The 20,845-nt window shown below is 50.4% G+C and overlaps 1 protein-coding gene across 11 annotated transcripts in view; it reads left to right on the plus strand.

Moving 5' to 3' along the window:
* The window catches only part of GRK4 (G protein-coupled receptor kinase 4), a 68,500-nt gene that overhangs the window by 43,605 nt on the left and 4,050 nt on the right, over positions 1–20,845 (plus strand). For 9 of the 11 annotated variants that reach the window (XM_039468323.2, XM_074395800.1, XM_074395801.1 and 6 more), the window contains 7 exons: positions 1,269–1,459; positions 3,963–4,000; positions 9,091–9,180; positions 11,290–11,498; positions 15,888–16,025; positions 18,130–18,267; positions 19,110–19,247. In XM_039468323.2, the coding sequence (XP_039324257.1) occupies positions 1,269–1,459; positions 3,963–4,000; positions 9,091–9,180; positions 11,290–11,498; positions 15,888–16,025; positions 18,130–18,267; positions 19,110–19,247 (942 nt within the window). Of the gene's footprint in view, positions 1–1,268; positions 1,460–3,962; positions 4,001–9,090; positions 9,181–11,289; positions 11,499–14,432; positions 14,559–15,887; positions 16,026–18,129; positions 18,268–19,109; positions 19,248–20,845 lie in introns of those variants that run through there. The other 2 variants (XM_074395802.1, XR_012516796.1) reach the window with 2 other exon arrangements.

Raw genomic sequence — 20,845 nt, forward strand, 5'->3', positions numbered from 1 at the left:
TTACATGAAAATCTTGCATAAAATGGACTTATCTGGGAGTTGCTTTAAACATTGTTAGTCTGGGCTTGGTGGCTTATGCCTGTCATTTCACTACTTTGGGAGGAGGCCAAGGTGGGAGGATCACTGGAGCCCAGGAGTTTGAGACCACCCTGGGCAACATAGGGAGACCCTACTCTACAATGTTTTTTTTTGAGATGGAGTCTCACATACTGTCGCCCAGGCTGGAGGGCAGGGGCATGATCTTGGCTCACTGCAACCTCCGCCTCCTGGGTTCAAGCGATTCTCCTGCCTCAGTCTCCTGAGGAGCTGGGATTATAGCCGCTCGCCATCAGGTCCAGCTGATTTTTTTGTATTTTTAGTAGAGACAGGTTTTCACTTTGTTGGCCAGGGTAGTCTCAAACTCCTGACCTCGTGATCCACCTACCTTGGCCTCCCAAAGTGCTGGGATTATAAGAGTGACTATTCCTGTGCCTGGACTCTACCGAAAAAAAATTTTTTTTTAAAAAAGAGCATCCAAGAACAGTTTGAATATGAAAAAAAAAAAAGGCCAGACACAGCCGGGCATGGTGGCTCACGCCCGTAATCTCAACACTTTGGAAGGCCAAGGCGAGCGGATCACCTGAAGTCAGGAGTTCAAGACCAACCTGACCAATACAGAAAAACCCCTTCTCTACTGAAAATACAAAAATTAGCCAGGCATGATGGCGTAGGCCTGTAATCCCAGCAAATTGGGAGGCTGAGGCTAGAGAATTGCTAGAACCCGGTAGGTGGAGGTTGTGATGAGTTGAGATTCTGCCATTGCACTCCAACCTGGACAAGAAGAGCAAAACTCCATCTCAAAAAAAAAAAAAAAAAAAAATTAGAAAGAAAAAAGATCAGGACATTGGCACTTAAAGTAAAAAAAAGGCCAGGCACTGTGGCTCACGCCTGTAATCCCAGCACTTTGGGAGGCCAAGGCCCGTGGATCACCTGGGCTCGAGTGATGAGAGCACAGCAAGGGGAGTCACGATCCCAAGTATTGTGGTGAAGTTTCACCACTTCTTCGCTTAGCTCTAGAAAGTTCCCTCTTTTTGCGACCCAGCTGCGGTTAAATCTTCAGTATGCCAAGGTCCAAGAGGCACGTGATGTGTCTATTTCTCTGAAACATAGTATTCACATGTTCTGATTATAAACCTAACGCAGATTATCTGCATATTGTTAGCAAATAGAGGAAATCACCCATGAATGAGCTTGTTCGTGTTCTGTTTCTGTGATGTTGCTGTCTTTAGGTTAGTTTAGCCTACACTTATGAAACCAAAGATGCCTTGTGCTTGGTGCTCACCATCATGAATGGAGGGGATTTGAAGTTTCACATTTACAACCTGGGCAATCCCGGCTTTGATGAGCAGAGAGCTGTTTTCTATGCTGCAGAGCTGTGTTGCGGCTTGGAAGATTTACAGAGGGAAAGAATTGTATACAGGTAAGAATGGTGCTGCCTAACGGAGCCTGCAAGCTTTGGAGCCGGTTTCTCCCAGCGCTGGGCTTCCCTGGCTCACACTGGCTGCTTCCAGGCTATGCAGGAGAGCAGCTCGGAGCCCCTGGATGGTGACTCATAGGGGTGGTCACTTACAGTATGGGAAATATGGTCAGTCAGAGGGCCTTGGGTGGTGGTGGTGGTGGCGGCTGTCGTTTTTGAGATGGAGTCTGACTGTCACCCAGGCTGGAGTGCAATGGTGCGATCTCAGCTCACTGCAACCTCCACCTCCTGGGTTTGAGTGATCCTCCTGCCTCAGACTCCTAGGTAGGTGGGAATATAGGCACCCACCACCATGGCCAGCCAACACTTTGTATTTCTAGTAGAGACAGGGTCTTACCATGTTAGCCAGCCTGGTCTCGAACTCCTGACCTCAGGTGATCCACCCGCCTCAGCCTCCCAAAGTGCTGGGATTACAGGTGTGAGCCACTGTGCCTGGCCTAAATGTCTAATAAATTGTCTTTTTGAAGGAGAAGTTTGCTTTTCCCTTGTTAAGTTGATCAATTAAAGGTAGTGCTACTCATGTAAGCGTGAGAAAAAGGCATTTCTAAGGTTCTTAGGTATTTTGACCATTCCGATAAGGAGATATTGCAGCCTGCCATGTAAGATAACAACTTAATGTCTTGAACTAGCAGTTTCTTTGTGCATCTTAGAATTTAGTAAAGAAAATTCAATTAAACTTAATAGTTTAGTGTAATCAATATATTCAGTTTTAGGAGAAACAGTTCCTCATCCTCGCCCTTGAATGCTGGAGTTCTTGGGCTCTGAGTCTCTTCTCAGTCACTCTCCCTGGGCAGTTTTATGTCTTCGCTTCTGTGGGTTCACCTCCCAGTCACAGTGGGTCCCCCATATCCACGAGTTCTATGTTGTGCACAACCAGCTGTGAATCAAAACTATTCCGAAAATCCTTCTCAACAGGCTGAAAGGGGGAAAAAGAGAAAAGATTTCCTAAACAATATAGTATAACAACTATGTCCATATCGTTTACATTGTGTCAGGTAGTATGTGTCATCTAGAGGCGATTTAAAGTATTTGGGAGGATGTGTGTAGGTTATGTGGAAATTCGACACCATTTTATATCAGGGACTTGTGTACCCTTGGATTCTGACATCCAGCGGAAGGGGGCCTGGCATGGGACCTGATGGTGTCTGCCTTGCCACCTTGTAAGCCCGGCTCTCATGGCCTTTGTGAGGCAGCTCCCTGCTGAGCCCTCCAGCCTCGGGCCCTGCTGCTCCCCCACGGGCACCCCCTGGCCTCGTCGTGCGAGGGTTTCAGCCACTCACGTGTCCTCACCTCGCTGCAACTTTTCACAAGGTGCCACTCTTCCTGTCGTTCTGAGGCACTCCTGCTCATCCACCCAGAGTTAGCCCGTGCAGCATGAGGGTATGAGGCCGAGCGCGGCCCCTCCCTCACATCCCACAGTGTTCCCCATGTCTGCCCAGCTGGTCCCGTCAGGCAGTGAGCTTCTTGGGAGTCTTTGATCTCACTTCTCCCTATTCTGATGGACCTTCAGCTTCTCCTTATCTTATATGTCCTGTAGCCAACAGGGATATATATTGGGATATATATTTCTCAAGGACCAGGGACCAGGCTTGGCAGTAGGGCTGATGCGGCCGCACCTTGAACATTGAGCAGGGGTGGACTGTGGACTGTTGCCCAGGCTCTGAGTCCTCTGGAGACAGAGCTGCTCGCCTGAGTTGAGGAAGCCTTGTGGCTGTTGCTTAGACGTAAGAGTCTGGTAGCACTGGAGCATGGAACACACCCGTGGGAGATTTGATTCTTATGTTATTCCTGGAGTAAATCACACTTGACAGGTGACTACGTCTCAAGATGAGCTGGATTTTCTCAAGTAAGCTTTGGCTCACCTGCCTGCACTCAGCGGGGGCTGGACCACGTCTGCCCCATCCACCGCTATGTCCAGAGGACTCACCATCAGCAGCTATCGCTAAGTACTTGTTGAATGAATGACCGATGGCCCAAGTGACATTTCCACCTCAGCATCCTGAGTAGCTGGGACTGTAGGTACACACCACTGCACCCAGCCTGAGGCATTCTAATATGGAGAATTTTCACTTTTGGGAACTCTTAAAATTATATTAATAAGAGAAATTGAGCCACGTTCATTACAGACTAGTTGCTTTCCTTGCCACTGGGCTGCGTATTTAATCACTGAAATGTCTTCAAATCTGTATAACTACGCAAAGCAATTCGTTTTACACTGTCGTTGTGTGTAAGTTTTTTGCTGAGATGGATTTGGTAAAATTCTTGTCCTGCCACGTGACTACTAAAGCCTGTTTGCCGTGGCTCGTGCAGGGCGGTTTTGTTCTCTGGTATCCTGGCCCTCGCTCACCGCCCCTGCTCACGGCCAGTTGTTCCTCCTGGGAACTCAGGCGTCACAGTGCCAACTTCTGAATAATTGAGCCTTTTGTTGTTGTTTCTTTCCTTGCAGAGACCTAAAGCCTGAGAATATTCTCCTTGATGATCGTGGTAAGTGAGCAAGCCTTTTGCATCTAACGGGTAGACGTTGTTAGAGGGACTGGGATACAGAAGGTTGGATGCAGAAAGTGGCCTTGGTACTTAACAGAGAATGGAAACAACAGAAAGAAAAAGCTGCATTGTGTGTTCTTCAAAACAGTGAAATACCGTTAATATGATCATTCCTCTGTGTGTAGGCAAGAAGCAGAGATGGTTCTAATTTTCAGTTAATGATTGAGTTTTAGAAGGCTTTTTTTTTTTTGAGACAGGGTCTCTCTATGTTGCTCAGGCTGGAGTGCAGTGATATAATCATAGCTCACTGCAGCCTTGAACTGCTGGACTCAGGTGATCGTCCCACCTCAGCTTCCTGCATAGCTGGGACCACAGGTGTGCGCCACCACGCTTGGCTAATTTTTATTATTTTTGTAGAGCCTCGCTATGTTGCCCAGGCTCTTCTCCAACTACTGTCCTCGAGCAATCCTCCTACCTTGCCTCCCAAAGCACTAGGATTACAGGCACGAGCCACTGTGCCCTGTCTAGAAACATGTTGAAGTAAATACAAAGTCAGAACATTTTCTCTCTCTTGTTTCTTGCTGTTGACCCACTGCTTGCTTTATTCCCTGTTAAATTCGATTTCCCTCTAAACATTCTCATGCTGCCCCTGGTGCTCTCCTCTTGTGACATAGCATGTGTCACAGAGCAGGGTGCAGACGGCCACTTGGAGACCCTGTAACAGTGGACAGGGAGGGGCCCCTTTGAGCAGGCCCCTTGTCAGCAGCACAGGTGCGTACTCCACCTTGGTTCCTCCGAGGGACAGTCATACCCAGAATGCAAGGATGGTTGCACTGCCGAGCTGGGTGTTTGTGCTCACACATAGCTCACAAGCAGTGCTGGGAGAGAGCTTCTTTCAAGTGAGTTTTCTCGGCAAAGAAGGGTCTTACAGTCTAGTAGAGCGCATATGCAAGGTCAAAGCAGCTCCTGCCAAGAAGGCAGGTATCTAAGGCAGACTGAGGGCAGTCACGGGGGACTTGGAATGCGAATCCCCTTTTATGCCTCTGCCAGATGCTTTCATTCTTATCTAATTCATGTATGACACCCCGCCCTGTGAGGAAGCGGGGCACTGGAGTTCTCATTTTATGGAAGGCGATACCAAGATTTAGGAAGCAAACTTGTCCAGGGTTGTGTCCATAGCTCCTGGCTTAGCCTGTGGTTCATTCCCGATGCTGTGCCACTAACCAGAGGTGGCGTAAGTGGGGAGGGCACTAAGTGAAGCTGCTCACTTCATAAGTTGTTCAGTGGCTTAACAAGGGTAGGACGTGCTCTGTATGCAAAGCGGAGCGATCACCAAGCGATGTGGTTGATGGGAACAGGACACCGTGCAGAGCTTCCTGGAGTGTGAACAAAGCAGGGAATCGTGTGTATGTGTGCCAGCTCAGAAACATAAACGTAAAGGGAGAATCATGAGAAACGATTAGAAGTGACAACGAGGAGGGGAGCACGCTGATCACCTTTTTCTGCGTTTTTAGTAGATTTTTCTGTGTAGCTCCCTCTTCTTTGGAACTTTACCCCACGCATTTGAGCTGAGCCATCTTTCCCCAGTGCTCACCTCTGCCTGGCCAACTTAGCGAGACCCCCTGCTCTGCCCTGGTTCCCCCCCTGTGCCACCACCTGAAGGGCACTCCCAGGTGGGATGCCACGATGGGCGCTGGGCCAGTTCACTGTCTCTTCTCTTGGGAACCACAGCCCTCTGATGCCGATGACCATAGTTTCCTTTTTTTAAAATTGTTTTTTAGGGTCAGGGTCTTTCTATGCTGCCCAGGCTGGGTGCAGTGGCTTCTCACGGGTGCAATTGTGGCACAATTACAACCGCAAACTCCTGGGCCTAAGTGACCCTCCTGCCTCTGCCTCCTGATTAGCTGGCGTTTCAGGTATGTGCCACCACATCCAGCAGCAATTAAGCATATGTTAATTGTTATGGTGCGATCATACCTCACTGCAGTTTTGACCTCCGGGGCTCTAGCGATCCTCCTGCTTCAGCCTCCCAAGTCGCTGGGAATACAGGCATGAGCCACCATATCTGGCTAATTAAAAAAAAACCTTGTAGCCTAAACATGGTGGCTCATGCCTATAATCCTGGCACTTTGGGAGGCCGAGGCAGGTGGATCACTTGAGGTCAAGAGTTTGATACCAACCTGGCCAACATGGTGAAACCTCGTCTCTACTAAAAATACAAAAATTAGCCAGGCATGGTGATGCCCTGTCATCCTAGCTACTCAGGAGGCTGAGGCAGGAGAATTGCTTGAACCTGGAAGGCAGAGGTTGCAAAGAGCCGAGGTCACGCCACTGCATCGCAGCCTGGGTCCAGCCTGGGTGATACAGTGAGACTCCATCTCAAAAAGCAAACAAACAAAAAACAGTAAAAGATTTATTTATAGTTCTTTTAGTCATTAGCAAAAGTTCTTTGGTTCTAAGGTTGTTCACTCAAATTAATTTAAAGTCACTCAGAAGCTGGGCACAGTGGCTCATGCCTGTAATCCCAGTATTTTGGGAGGGCAAGGAGGGTGGATCACCTGAGGTCAGGAGTTCGAGACCAGCCTGGCCAACATGGCGAAACCCTGTCTCTACTAAAAACACAAAAATTAGCCAGATACAGTGGTGCATGCCTGTAGTCCCAAGCACTCGAGAGGCTGAGGCAGGAAAGTCACTTGAATCTGGGGGGCAGAGGTTGCAGTGAGCCAAGATGGTGCCACTGCACTCCAGCCTGGCAACAGAGCAAGACTCCGTCTCAAAAAAAAAAAAAAAAAAAAAAGTCATTAGTATCATTCCCTTCTGTGTGGTTTAAACCACCACCTGGATACACCATTAGGTTCATTTTCTTCATTTTGCTTTCAATTTTTAGCAATCTATTTTTCTTAATCTTACAATTACGCAAAACATTTATGTGGTTCCAAAGATAAACCACAAAACAGAGTGTATTGAGAGATGCCTAGATTCTATCCTTGACCACCCCCAAGTAATTATCTTAACTCATATTTTATTCCTTCATTTATGGACGGCACATGTGTGGGTGTATTTGTTCCCCACTGCTTTGCTAAATAAAGTAGTAGACACACGTGTTATTCTCCACTTGGCTGCCTCACCTGCTGTGTGGAGGAGACAGCTGTGCACTGCCCGTGAGAGCTTCCGTCCATCCACTGCCTCCTGCAGGTGAGCCTGCCCTGGGGGGACAGTCCTTGCCAGTGGCCGTGTCATCTCCACCTGTGCCGTTTCAATTCTTGCCCCCATGGAGAGCCTTGCTTCCTTTTTGTTGACCGTATCCTGCAATTCGCCGGATATTGCCAGATCGCCTCCAGGGCGTTGTTCCGCCTGCATTCCCACCAGCAGTGCTCGAGAGCACCTGTTTCCCCACAGCCTCGCCAGCAGACCCAGTTCTCAAACTTCGGAGCTTTTGTCATTTTGTTAGCTGGGAATTGGTATTTCAATGTAGTTTTAAGTTGCATTTCTCAGTTTAAAAAGCCATTTTTAAAAGAAAAATAAGACAATGGCACACACAAAAAAATAAGTCACAACATGCTAGCACTCTACTAAACGAAAAATACATGAAAGCTGGCCAGGCATGGTGGCTCACGCCTGTAATCCCAGCACGTTGGGAGGCCAGGGTGGGAGGATCGCTTGAGCCCAGGAATTCAAGACCAGCCTGGGCAACATGGTGAAACCCTGTCTCTACAAAAAAAAAAAAAAAAAAAAAAAAAAAAAAAGGAAAAAGAGGAAGTCTGCATTATTGAAAGAATGCATCTGTACAGGGGAAGAAACTGAGATGCGATAGTAAATGGCAGAGCCTGGACTCAGACCTGCGCCACCTGGCTGCAGGATCTGTAGCCCTCACCCCTGTGCTCTCCTGCTTCCCAGGGTGGGCACGCAGCAAGGGCAGGGTGTGGTCCCTCACATGCATGCAGCTGGGTCAGAGGCTGGCTTTCCTGTAAAAGCATCATCTAGACTGTTTGAAAATGATTGCGGTGCTTTGGAGGGCATGTTGCATATTTTTAGGTTTCAGCAAATATTTATTGGTTATTCATTTGTTTCATCAATAAATATTTATTGAGCACCTACTATAGATCAGTGTACTATATTAGAAGCTGAGGATAATTGGTGAGGAAGTTGAAGATGGTGCCCCCTTCCAGGGTGGGCTTATCTTTCTAAACACTCCACAGAATGTTTTCTGTAATTTCTTATATTCTTTATAACTTTTTTTGAGACAGGTTCTCACTCTTGCCCTGCAGTAGCATGATCGTGATTCATCCCAACCTCTACCTTCTGGGCCCAAGCGATCCTCCTGCCTCAGCCTCCAGAGTAGCTGGGACCATAGGCATGTGCCATCAAAACATGACAAGACTGTCTCTACCAAAAAAAATCTTTTTTTGTTAAAAAAGATGTTTCCCAGGCTGGTCTCAAAATCTGGTACTCAAGCAATCTTCCCACCTTGGCCTTCCAAAGTTGGCGAATTATAGCCGTGAGCCACCATGCCTGGACTAATTTGTTATTTCCATAGGAATTCAACAAATATTGAAATCCTCCTACATACAAGGCATAAACACATAATATGGTTCCCTAAGTACCTTAGTTTTGTTTATTATTTCCCTGACTCTATTTTCATTTGTTCTCAAGAAAAAAACTCCATATCATTCATGTGTAGCTGTCCCTATATATAGTACTGGCTCTGACAAAGTGTTTATTTACAGATTTATTGTTGACATAATATTCATTATATTTTTATTTATGTACCTGGAAGTTATATGACATAAAACAATGAATCCAGTGTTTCTGTCTGATCTAGTGGTTGTCTGTGATTAAAGGGCTTCCTCATCAATAGCCAGGCAAAAATCTAATTTTCCTGCTGTTAGTGAAACTGAATGAACTGCACGGAATTTGACTGATCATGAAAACGTTAAATGTAGTTTTACGTTTAGTATTCCAGAGTATGAAACGCTATTATATCCATCCCTGGTTTTTGAGGGCCCTTTTTCCGTTTTAATGGTTGTTAAAGTGACGTTACTTCCCCTGCGCCACTTTAAACGTGTGTAATAACATATTTGAACACGCAGGACACATCCGGATTTCAGACCTCGGTTTGGCCCTGGAGATTCCAGAAGGGCAGATGGTTCGAGGAAGAGTTGGAACGGTCGGCTACATGGGTTCGTCCTTGTCCTTTCTACCTGGGAGCCTGAGTGCCTCAGAACATGAGAAATCCCACCTGAACGGACCAGGGCCTCGGTTTGAACGCTCTAGCAGATGGCACGGTGGTGTTTTGACTCTAACCTGTCAGAGCGTTGAGGCTGCTGGGGATCCTCCAGGCTGCCCTTGCCTTCTTACAGATGAGGGGCAAGGCCCAGAGAGGCTGCGAGTCCTGAGGTCACTCAGCGAAGTGAGGGCAGAATTGAGGTGACACTTGAGGTCTCCGCACTCTGCCAGTGTCCTCCCCTGTGCACAGCGGCCTCTCGGAGCCTCAGGAAGTCACCCCGCTCTGGGGGTTCCAAAGTTCTGGGGGCGGTGCCAGCCAACCCCAGGGTGGTCTCCGAGGGCCTCACAGGGTCCTGCAGGAAAACCACAAGGTCTTGTGGCTTTCTGCTGTTGTAGCTTCTGGGGTTTTCACTGACCGAGGATAGATGGCAAGACAGGACTCTTGGGGTGCTCTGTGTGTCTGGAGGGAGCCCCTTCAGGAGGTGGAGGCTTCCCTAGAGCACCATTTTCCTTGTGAATGTTACTGTGTGGCAGTCAGCTCATCCTGGATGGATCATACAAATGTTTACAAATGCCAGCTTTATTGGAATATAGTTCACATAAAGGCCACCAGTTTGGCCAGGTGTGGTGGCTCATGCTTGTAATTCAAGCACTTTGGAGGCCAAGGCGGGCGGATCAGCTGAGGTCGGGAGTTCAAGACCAGCCTGACCAACATGGTGAAACCCCGTCTTTAAAACAAAAACAAAAACAAAAAAAGCCACCAGTTTGAAGAGTGTAATACAGTTGATTTTATTACATTCACAGAGTTGTGTAGCCATCACCACCATCTTAATTTCAGAGCATTTTTATCACCCCAACAAAGAAACCCCGTGTCTGTGGACAGTCCCTCCCGCCCCCAGCTCTGACAGCTCCTTATTTACTTTCTTTGTGGGGTTCTGTATTCTGTTTCATATAAATAGAATCATACAATATTCATGGGTTTTTTTTTTGAGATGGAGTTTCACTCTTGTTGCCCAGGCTGGAGTGCAATGGCGTGATTTCGGCTCACTGCAACCTCCGCCTCCTGGGTTCAAGCCGTTCTCCTGCCTCAGCCTTCTGAGTAGCTGGAATGACAGGTGCCTGCCATCACAACCAGCTAATTTTGTATTTTTACGGTGAGATGAGGTTTCACCCCGTTGATCTGGCTGGTTTTGAACTCCTAATCTCAGGTGATCCGCCTACCTCAGCCTCCCAAAGTGCTGGGATTACAGGCATGAGTCTCCACACCTGGTAATATTTGTGTTTTTTTGTTTTGGGGGTTTTGTTTCGTTTTGTTTTTGAGATGGAGTCTCACTCTGTCACCCAGGCTGCAGTGCAGGGGCGTGGCTGCGGCTCACTGCAACCTCGGCTTCTAGGTTCAAGTGGTTCTTCATAGGCGTGCGCCACCACACCAGGCTGACTTTTGTATTTTTAGTAGACACAGGGTTTCGCCATGTTGGCCAGGCTGGTCTCAAACACCTCGCCTCGGGTGATCCAACTGCCTCAGCCTCGCGAAGTGCTGGATTACAGGTGTGAGCCACCGTTCCCGGCCAAATTATACAATATTGGGCTCTTTGTGTCTAGCTTGTTTGACCTAACATAATGGTTTGTTTTTGTTTTGTTATTGTTATTTTTGAGATGGAGTCTCACTCTGTTGCCCAGGCTGGAGTGCAGTAGCATGATTTTGGCTCACGGCAACCTCCACTTCCCAGGCTCAAGCAATTCTTCTGCCTCAGCCTCCTTAGTAGCTGGGATTGCAGGTGTCTGCCACCACACTGGCTAATTTTTGTATTTTTAATAGAGACAGGATTTCACCATGTTGGCCAGGCTGGTCTCGAACTCCTGACCTCAGGTCATCTGCCTGCCTCAGCCTCCCAAAGTACTGGGATTATAGGCGTGAGCCACCACGCCCAGCCTTAATGTAAAGTTTTTAAGTTTTGTCCATATTGTTACAAACATTGAATGTATACTGCATTATTGGGAATTATAAGAAAATTTAAAATCAACATTTAACTTAATTTACATTTCCTGTATTTGTTACACAGCACCTGAAGTTGTCAGTAATGACAAGTATACATTTAGTCCCGATTGGTGGGGACTTGGATGTCTGATCTATGAGATGATTCAGGGACATTCTCCATTCAGAAAATTCCAGGAGAAAGTCAAACGGGAGGAGGTCGATCAAAGAATCAAGAATGATACTGAGGAGTATTCTGAGAAGTTTTCGGAAGATGCCAAGTCTATCTGCAGGATGGTAGGTCAGGCTCTGCAGAGATTGGAAAATTGCACTTCTCACTCACTCTAGTTGTTTTCACTGGCAGTTAATAACAGAAGGAGTTGGTCTGTCATCTTCAGCAAGCCCTGGTCACCCACCTCCCAGGCCCTGCCCCTGCCCCTGCCGCCCAACAGGGAGGACACGCGTGCTCAGGAGCACTCATGTCAACCTGCCTCCTGGCCCAGCAGGGAGGACTCCTGTGCCCTGGAGCACTCACATCTACCTGCCTCCTGGCCCAGCAGGGAGGACTCACGTGCTCAGGAGCATTCATTTCTACCTGCCTCCTTCCCCATGCTCCTGCCACTGGGATTTCATCTCAGTTCAGACATAAAGGGCTGACAAGAAAAGTCTCCAGATATGATCTGGAAATTACTTAATTGGGTTTCAATTAGAGCAAAACAGAGTAAAATTCATGGTTTAATTTCTCAAACGATGCTATTGAAAGGGAAGAGTGGTACCAAGGCTGCGAATTCAGTTTTCAGAAAACAGCTGAGTCGTGTTTCTTGACCAATTTTATATGAACTTAGACATAAAACTAATCTTTCATGTATTTTGAGACGATAAGGGTTTAGCCGCTGGCCAGGGATTCTAGTCCCGGAGACACGGACCTGAGGGCCTGCTGTGTGCCTGGCTCTGGGCCTGGTGCTGGGTGGGCAGCACCTTAATTGTGCTAAGGGCCTCTGAGGCTGACACTGGCACCCTCTAGTCACAGCAACGAGATGAGCCCCAGGCTGTGGAGAGCTGGCCCATGGTCCCAGGATGAACAAGGAGCCATAGGGTCCATCTGCCTCTGGGACTGGACTGTGTTTCCACCCCTGGCTGCCCAGACTCTCAGTGATGGAAACTCTCTTTGTTACTTAGTTTAAACCAGTATTGTTTTTTTGAGCACATTTTTAAAATTTACTTTCATTCAACAAGGGTGTATTGAGCATCTTGTATGCTCCAGGCACTGTCCTAGGCACTGGGGGAAACAGCAGCAAGTGAAACAGAAATCCCCACCCTCCCAGCAATAATTGACAGGAAACAGAACCCATGCATAGACGTGTGGGCTGTGGGGGATCCACACTCTGGAGGACAGGGAACTGCCTGGAGGGGCGGCAGGCTCTGGGCAGAGCAGACAGAGGTTGTCTGCAACAGCAAGGCCACAGTGGCGGGCGGGCGGCTGGCCGGAGCGGGAGGGATTAGAAGGGGACCAGACAGAGCAGGAAGCCCAGGCTGTGCGAACCACCTGTCACCTGTCGGTGTCGAGCCTTGAGTTTTGCTTCCTCTGGTGGCTATGAAGCCATCACAGGGCTCTGAGAAGAGTGATTTGAAGGGGCTGGGCTTGGGCTGCTGGGAGAGAATTAATGGGCAGGAAGGAGGGAGGCTGTTGGGGGATTTGCAGCCATTCAGGTGAGAGTACAGGTGACACAGACCTCGGTGGTGGCAGAGCAGGTGTGAGAAGCGATGGAAGATGACCACTGTCAGATTCAGGATGCATCCTGAAGGCAGGTGGTGGAAAAGACTTTAGGCTGACTCCAGGGTGGGCTGGAGGGAAGGGGGCACTCGCTGGAGCCAAGTCCTTGCGGCGGCGGGGGGCAGGGAGGACGCAGCCGGTACATGAGGGTGGCAGGTGGCGGGGAGGATGCGGCCGGTGCACTGGAGCGTGAGGGCACTTCCCCCGCCAGCGCAGCACAGCTGGGGAGGCGTGGGCAGGCTGTGAAGGGTCTCTTATGGAGCTTCCTTTTCTCAGGCGGTCAGCCCAACAGGCAGCGAAGTGGGAGGCGGGTGTGTGGGGAGCAGAGCTTTGAAGCCCTGGAAAGCAGGGGCTTCCTCAACAGCATAGAGGGCCCACGTGGACCTGAAGGGAGGGGAATGACTGTGGTTGTGTGCTAGGCTCCTCCCATACCCAGATGGCACAGGCTCAGATCCCGCAGGGAGCTGCACTTACCCAGCTGTGGTTTGGCCCAGCAGCTAGAGGCCGGGGAGCCGGGCTGCATGCACACGAGCAGCTAGAGGACAGACCGTGGGATGGAAGCTGGTTCCAGTGGACGAGGAAAGGGGCACAGGGAGCGGCAGGTTCGACAGGGTGGGCAGAGCATGGCCCACAGTTTGCAGTCTGGGCACCTCCAGACCAGAGTGAGAAAGACTAGAGCAGGCGTCCCCAAACTACGGCCCACGGGCCGCATGCGGCCCCCTGAGGCCATTTATCCGGCCCCCCCGCCGCACTTCAGGAAGGGGCACCTCTTTCATTGGTGGTCAGTGAGAGGAGCACAGTATGTGGCAGCCCTCCAACGGTCTGAGGGACAGTGAACTGGCCCCCTGTGTAAAACGTTTGTGGACGCCTGCCTTAGACTGAGTAATGTATTTTCTCAGTCAGGAGGCTGGAAGTCCTAGATCAAGATGCCTGCAGATTTGGTGTTGGTGAGGGCTGCTGTTGGCTTCAAAGATGGAGCATTGGCTGGATATGGTGGCTCACACCTATTATCCTAACACTCTGGGAGGCTGAAGTGGGAGGAGCCAAGGAGCTCGAGGCCAGCCTGGGAACACCGAAAGACATTGTCTATGTTTAAAACATGTAATAATAAAGATACAGCCTTGTCACTGCACCCCTCAGGGCAGAGGACAGATCAGCCCCCTGGGGCCTCTTTTCTGATGGCACGAATCCCATCCTTGAGGGCAGAGCCTTCATGATGTCATCCCCTCCGCAAGGTCCCATCTGTCAACGCTATTGCACTGGGGATGAAGTTTCAGCTGACAGGTTTGTGGGAGACACACACATTCAGACCCTCCCGGCCCTCAGTGGGAGTGACGTATGCTGGTGGCAGGCTCAGCCATGGGCCATGGAATCCCTGAGATGCAGAGATGGTATTTGCATTACATCTGATTTTCAGATCTGTTTTATTTATTTATTTATCTTGTGTTTTCTTTGAGGTGGAGTCTCAAGAAACAGATCTGGCCCAGGCTGGAGTGCAGTGGCGCCATCTCAGCTTACTGTAGCATCCGCCCTGGGTTCAAGTGATCCTCCTGCCTCAGCCTCCCAAGCAGATTGGACTACAGGTGCCCGCCACCATTCCCCGCTAATTTTTGTATTTTTAGTAGAGACAGTGTTTCGCCATGTTGGCCAGGCCGGTCTCCATCTCCTGACCTCAGGTGATCCACCTGCCTCAGCCTCCCAAAGTGCTGGGATTGCAGGTGTGAGACACCGCAACCGGCCTTCAGATGTGTTTTAAATTAATAAAGCATGCAAAGAATAAATGCACTGAGCAACTCTTACTGAGCACCTGCTCTGGCTTGTGCTGGGTCCCACAGTGGGCAGGAGTCACACAGCCCCAGCTTCAGGGAGCTTTGAGTCTAGCAGGACAGCCTGGCAATAAAGGTGCATCCAAATGACTCATTCTCAGCAGTTGTGATACGTGTCACCAAGGAGAGGTGGAGGATGGCCTTAGGCTGTAGCAAAAAAAAGTTGGGGAGCCTAATCTAGTGCAGGGATGGGGGCCAGGAAGCTGAAACCTGAAGAATTGAGCAGGAGTCAGCCAGGCAAAGAGCTTCGTAGACACAGCCGTGGGGCAGGCCCAGCCCAGCAAGGAGCTGAGAGCGAGGCGGGAGACGGAGGCGCAGACTGGAATGCCTTCTGGTCTTTGGGACTTTGGTTTGGCCAGGGGTCAGCATACTTTTCTGTAAGGCCAGATGGCAAATGGTGTTTAGACTCTGCAGGTCTCTCCTACCACTATTCAGCTCTGCCACTATAGTGCCAAAGGGTGGTGCGACAAAGCCTTGTTGATGAAACCAGGCAGTTGGTGCCTGTGGCAGGTGGGCTGTGGGCCCCAGCCCTGCTCTAGGTTACATGCCAGGCTCCAGATCTTCCATGTTTTGCTCTTGGGCACAGCCCGGCTTCTTCCAATTGGTCATAATTGTGGAGGAAGGTTCATGTGACTTTGTGATGATTGTAAATATGTATGTAAGGAATACTTTCTAAAGAGATGCTTTCTGGTAAGTTTAAGAATATACTAGAATCCCAAAATATTAAGAATATATTTTTAGAACCAGGTTTGCTAAGTGTTTGCCTCATCTGAGGTCCTTAGTGAAATTTGCAATAGTTTCTGTTTCCTGTTTAAAAATCCCCAAATGCTTATGATTAATGTTTGTAACTGAAGGACTAACATAGCCACCCGTTATTTATTGGTAGCTCAAAGGCAAAACCTTCACCCTACCGCTTGCGAAGCAGACACAGTTTAACGAGTGAAGTCTGGTTGACGCTCCGAAATTACTTGTTGAGATGCAGCTGCTCTCTGCCCTCCCGAGTCCTTTGCTTGTTATTATGGAGGGGAGGTTGGGGTTTCATTTTATCCCAGAGGCTTAAGTGGATTCCATCTCTGCCTCTTGCAGTTACTCACCAAGAATCCAAGCAAGCGTCTGGGCTGCAGGGGCGAGGGAGCAGCTGGGGTGAAGCAGCACCCCGTGTTCAAGGACATCAACTTCAGCAGGCTGGAGGCCAACATGCTGGAGCCCCCTTTCTGTCCTGACGTAAGTGCACTGCCAGGACGAGCGGGCCCCAGGAACAGTGATCCGTACAGCACAGTTTTTCTCTTTCTTTCTTTCTTTCTTTCTTTCTTTTTTTTTTTTTTTTTGAGACAGAGTCTTGCTCTGTTGCCCAGGCTGGAGTGCAGTGGCGTGATCTTGGCTCACTGCAACCTCTGCCTCCGGGTTCAGGTAGTTCTCCTGCCTCAGCCTCCTGAGTAGCTGGGACTACAGGCACATGCCGCCATGCCTGGCTAATTTTTTGTATTTTAGTAGAGACAGGGTTTCACTGTGTTGCCCAGGCTGGTCTCGAACTCCTGAGTTCAGGCAATCTGCCCGCCTTGGCCTCCCAGAGTACTGGAATTACAGGCGTGAGCCACCGTGCCTGGCCTCTCTTTCTTTTTTTAAAATAGAGATGGGGAGGTCTCACTGTGCTGCTCAGGCTGGTCTTGAACTCCTGGCCTCAAGTGGTCCTCTGCCTTGGCCTCCCAGAGTGCTGAGATGGTAGGCGGGAGCCACCGCACCCGGCTGCAACAGCTTTTTGTTTGCTTTACAACAGATCCAAAATCACCAGCTACGTCAGCATGTGGCTTGTGCTCATGATGCCTGTCCTACCTGGCTCTTCCCTCCCCCATCACCCCAGTATCCTGTGGCCACTCACTGGGCCCTGGCTCCCGGCCTGGTGTCGCCGTCAGCTTCACTGCTCGTGGAGCCCCCCGGGTGGCTGAGACCACATGCTGCTCGGCTAATTTTTAATTTTTTTCTAGAGATGGGGGTCTCCCTATGTTGCCCAGGCTGCTTTTGAACTCCTGACCCCAAGAGATCCTCCTGCCTTGACTTCCCAAAATGCTGGGATTCCAGGCATGAGCCACCGTGCCTGACCACTACTGTCCCCTTTCTGGTCTCAGGACTGGCTTTCCTCTCGTTCCTGTGTTTTCCACAGCTGTGAGGGCCTGCTTCCTTTGTCTGGAACGTGTGTTCCCACCTGCTTCTCATAAGGTCCTGGGACTGTGGCCTGGCCCCATACCGAGGACCCTCAAGTGGTCGCTGTGTCCCCTCCTGAGCGTGCTGTTGGGACGCCTTTCTGTGGACTGTGCCCTAGGGCCGGGGCCTGCTGGTTCACTTCCACTCCCCAACCTTGTGGGGATGAATGAATGAAGACCAGTGCTGACCGTGGCCCTCAGCACATCACCGCTTTACTGTAACTCTCACCATAGTGCACAAGTCCTGGGCGGAAAGTGTCCTCAGAACTGCGGGCGCTCCGGCGTGAGCAGATGAGGGTCCCACAGCTGCTGAGCCCCTCCTTTTTGTTCCTTTGCCCTGAAAGTGCCACTGCACGGAAGGCAGGCAGGGGCCCGGCCTCGGTGCAGCCTCCTGCCTGCCTGACCCCTGGCCCCTGAAGACAGCAGTGCCAGGATAGGAGCTGCAGGCTGGGCTCCTGTCCCAGAGGAAGGACCTGCCAAGCCAGAAAGCTGAGCTGAGCAGAGGGCGGAGGCCCCTTGCAGCCTTGGAGGCCACTCAATGAACCCGGGGGAGGACGGGAAGTGGGAAATGCCACTGTTCCTCAGGCTTTCTGCAGGCGCTTTGCCAGGAGCACACGGAGTGTGGGAGGCAGGGGCGAGAATTGTCACTAAGGGATCCCCCCACTGGTGGCCTCCGTCGCTGTTCACACCTCCGGTTCTGTGCTGCATCTTCCAGTACGTGTTCTCCGTCCTGTCCTGTGTCCCTGGGCTTTGTTTGCAATCCGTTTTCCACTGCAGAAGAGGGAATGGCATGGCGCTCAGGACGAGGGTGTGTCTGTGCATGTGTGTGAGAAAGAGAGAAGGGGGCGGGTAGAGAGAGAGAGCCAGAGCACAAGGGGGACCCGGCACAGACAGTGCCCACAGGACTGCTGACACTAAAAGCTTGGGAACCACCTCTTCAGAGGACACACTCGCCCATTTAGAAAATGCCTCGAGTTGGGGGTGGGGGGAGGGCGCTGGCAAAGAAATGGAGACCAGGGGCGTTTCCGCGTCAGTTTGGTGGGCGTTTCATTCTTTGTAACTGAGGGGCTGAGGATCGCTGTAGATGAAGGTCGGAGGCTGACGCTTCCTCTGTTCTTGCTGCACAGCCGCACGCCGTTTACTGCAAGGACGTCCTGGAGATCGAGCAGTTCTCCACGGTGAAAGGGGTCTGCCTGGACGCCACGGACGAGGAGTTCTACGCTCAGTTTGCCACAGGGTGTGTCTCCATCCCCTGGCAGAATGAGGTACTGCCCTTCTGGTACCGCAGGTTCCCGCTGGTTCCAGCAATGACCAAGGAAAATGTGTGTGTGTGTGTGTGTGTGTGTGTGTGTGTGTGTGTGTGAATTTGGGAACTTAAAATTGTATAAGACAGCCAGGTGTGGTGGCTCACACCTGTAATCCCAGCACTTTGGGAGGCCAAGGTGGGCAGATCACAAGGTCAGGAGTCTGAGATCAGCCGGGCCAACATAGTGAAACCCGTCTCTACTGAAAATACACAAATTAGCCGGGCGTGGTGGCGCCTGCCTGTAGTCCCAGCTACTCAGGAGGCTGAGGCAGGAGAATCTCTTGAACTAGGGAGGCGGAGGTTTCAGTGAGCCAAGACCGTGCCACTGCACTCCAGCTTGGGCAACAGAGAGAGACTTTGTCTCAAGAAACAAAAAGTTGTGTGAGACTTTTGACCATGGGACTAGACCATGGGCAAGCCAGGGACCGTATCAGCAGCTGTCCAGAAGCATGGCCACTGCCCCTGGTCCCAAGGACAAGAAGTGCACAGGAGGCAGCTATTTGGGGTCTGACAGGGGCTTGTCTGTCCCCCTCAGCCCCGCTCCCTAAGCAGGCCCAGTTGGCAGCCAGGGTTCCCATGGTAGCTCCCTGCTTTGGGGGTACATTCAGAGACAAGGGGAGAAGAGACCGTGTTACTATTCTGAGAAGAGGTCAGGAAGCAGGGTAGGAAGAACCCAGGAGACGGGTCCCCCAGGAGCCCCGAGGGTCCCCGCATGGGGCTGGGCAGGAGCTGCTGGCGCCAGGGACACCAGCTGACCTGTAAGCCTCTCTGCGGCTTCCCTGTCCTGTTCTGTGCTTGCAGATGATCGAATCTGGGTGTTTCAAAGACATCAACCAAAGTGAAAGTGAGGAAGCTTTGCCGTTAGATCTGAAAGAGGACATACATACCCCAGTTTCCAGACCAAAGAGAGGCTTCTTCTGTAGACTCTTCAGAAGAGGGGTAAAGACACTTAAAAACTAATATATATATATATGTGTATGTGAAAAGAAGAAACCATTTGCTACCAACGTAAAAACATGATACTGCCGGGCGCGGTGGCTCAAGCCTGTCATCCCAGCACTTTGGGAGGCCGAGGCGGGTGGATCACGAGGTCGAGAGATCGAGACCATCCTGGTCAACATGGTGAAACCCCGTCTCCACTAAAAATACAAAAAATTAGCTGGGCGTGGTGGCGCGTGCCTGTAATCCCAGCTACTCAGGAGGCTGAGGCAGGAGAATTGCCTGAACCCAGGAGGCGGAGGTTGCGGTGAGCTGAGATCGCGCCATTGCACTCCAGCCTGGGTGACAAGAGTGAAACTCCGTCTCAAAAAAAAAAAAAAAAAAAAAAAAAAACATGATACTTTTCTGTTTGCAACGGCTCCTACAAGCAGTTTCACACAGTTTGAGATTTGAGAGCCACACGGTGCTGGGTGGAGGCCAGCCAGGACAGTGAGAGCACCCTCGCGATGAGGGCTATCGCTGGCTTGACTGTTCTGATCCAAAACAGGACTGCCTTCCAGCAGTCACAGACAGGACGCTTTACGCTGGGCTCCAACATCAGCACCTCGTGGAACCTTCCTCCGACGGCACCCATGTGTGCGTCTCTCCTTGCTGTGCCTCCCAGCCTCTTGCCTCCTTCGTTCACTGCACGGGGAAAGCAGATTCCCTTCGAAAATGGAATCCTGGCCGGGTGCGATGGCTCAGGCCTGTAATCCCAGCACTTTGGGAGGCTGAGACAGGTGGATCACCTGAGGTCAGGAGTTTGAGACTAGCCTGGCCAACATGGTGAAACCCCGTCTCAACTAAAAATACAAAATTATCTGGGCATGGTGGTGCACGTCTGTGGTCCCAGCTACTTGGGAGGCAGGAGAATTGTTTGAACCTGGGAGACGGAGGTTGCAGTGAGCCGAGACTGTGCCACTGCACTGCAGCCTGGGCAATAGAGCAAGACTCTGTCTCAAAAAAAACAAAAGAAGAAAGAAATGGAATCCTTTGGAGAGACTTTCTGAAGTAGCATTAAATGTAGACAAGGCTTTTTTCCATGCAAAGTGTCTCTCCTCAGATTCATGGACCATCCCAGTTGGCACCGTGTGTGTTCTCAGGAGGTTTATTCAGAGCTTGGCCACTACCATTCTAACCCAGCTTTCTTTTGGTATGAAAAATAGGCCAGGCCGGGCGTGGTGGCTCACGCCTGTAATCCCAGCACTTTGGGAGGCTGAGGCGGGTGGATCATGAGGTCAAGAGATCAAGACCATACTGGTCAACATGGTGAAACCCCGTCTCTACTAAAAATACAAAAAATTAGCTGGGCATGGTGGTGCGTGCCTGTAATCCCAGCTACTCAGGAGGCTGAGGCAGGAGAATTGCCTGAACCCAGGAGGCGGAGGTTGCGGTGAGCCGAGATCACGCCATTGCACTCCAGCCTGGGTAACAAGAGCGAAACTCCGTCTCAAAAAAAAAAAAGAAAAAGAAAAAAAGAAAGAAAAATAGGCCAGGCGTGGTGGCTCACACCTGTAATCCCAGCACTTTGGGAGGTTGAGGCAGGGAGATCACCTGAG

The sequence above is a fragment of the Saimiri boliviensis genome, chromosome 3, assembly GCF_048565385.1.
Source record: "Saimiri boliviensis isolate mSaiBol1 chromosome 3, mSaiBol1.pri, whole genome shotgun sequence".
NCBI lineage: Eukaryota > Metazoa > Chordata > Mammalia > Primates > Cebidae > Saimiri > Saimiri boliviensis.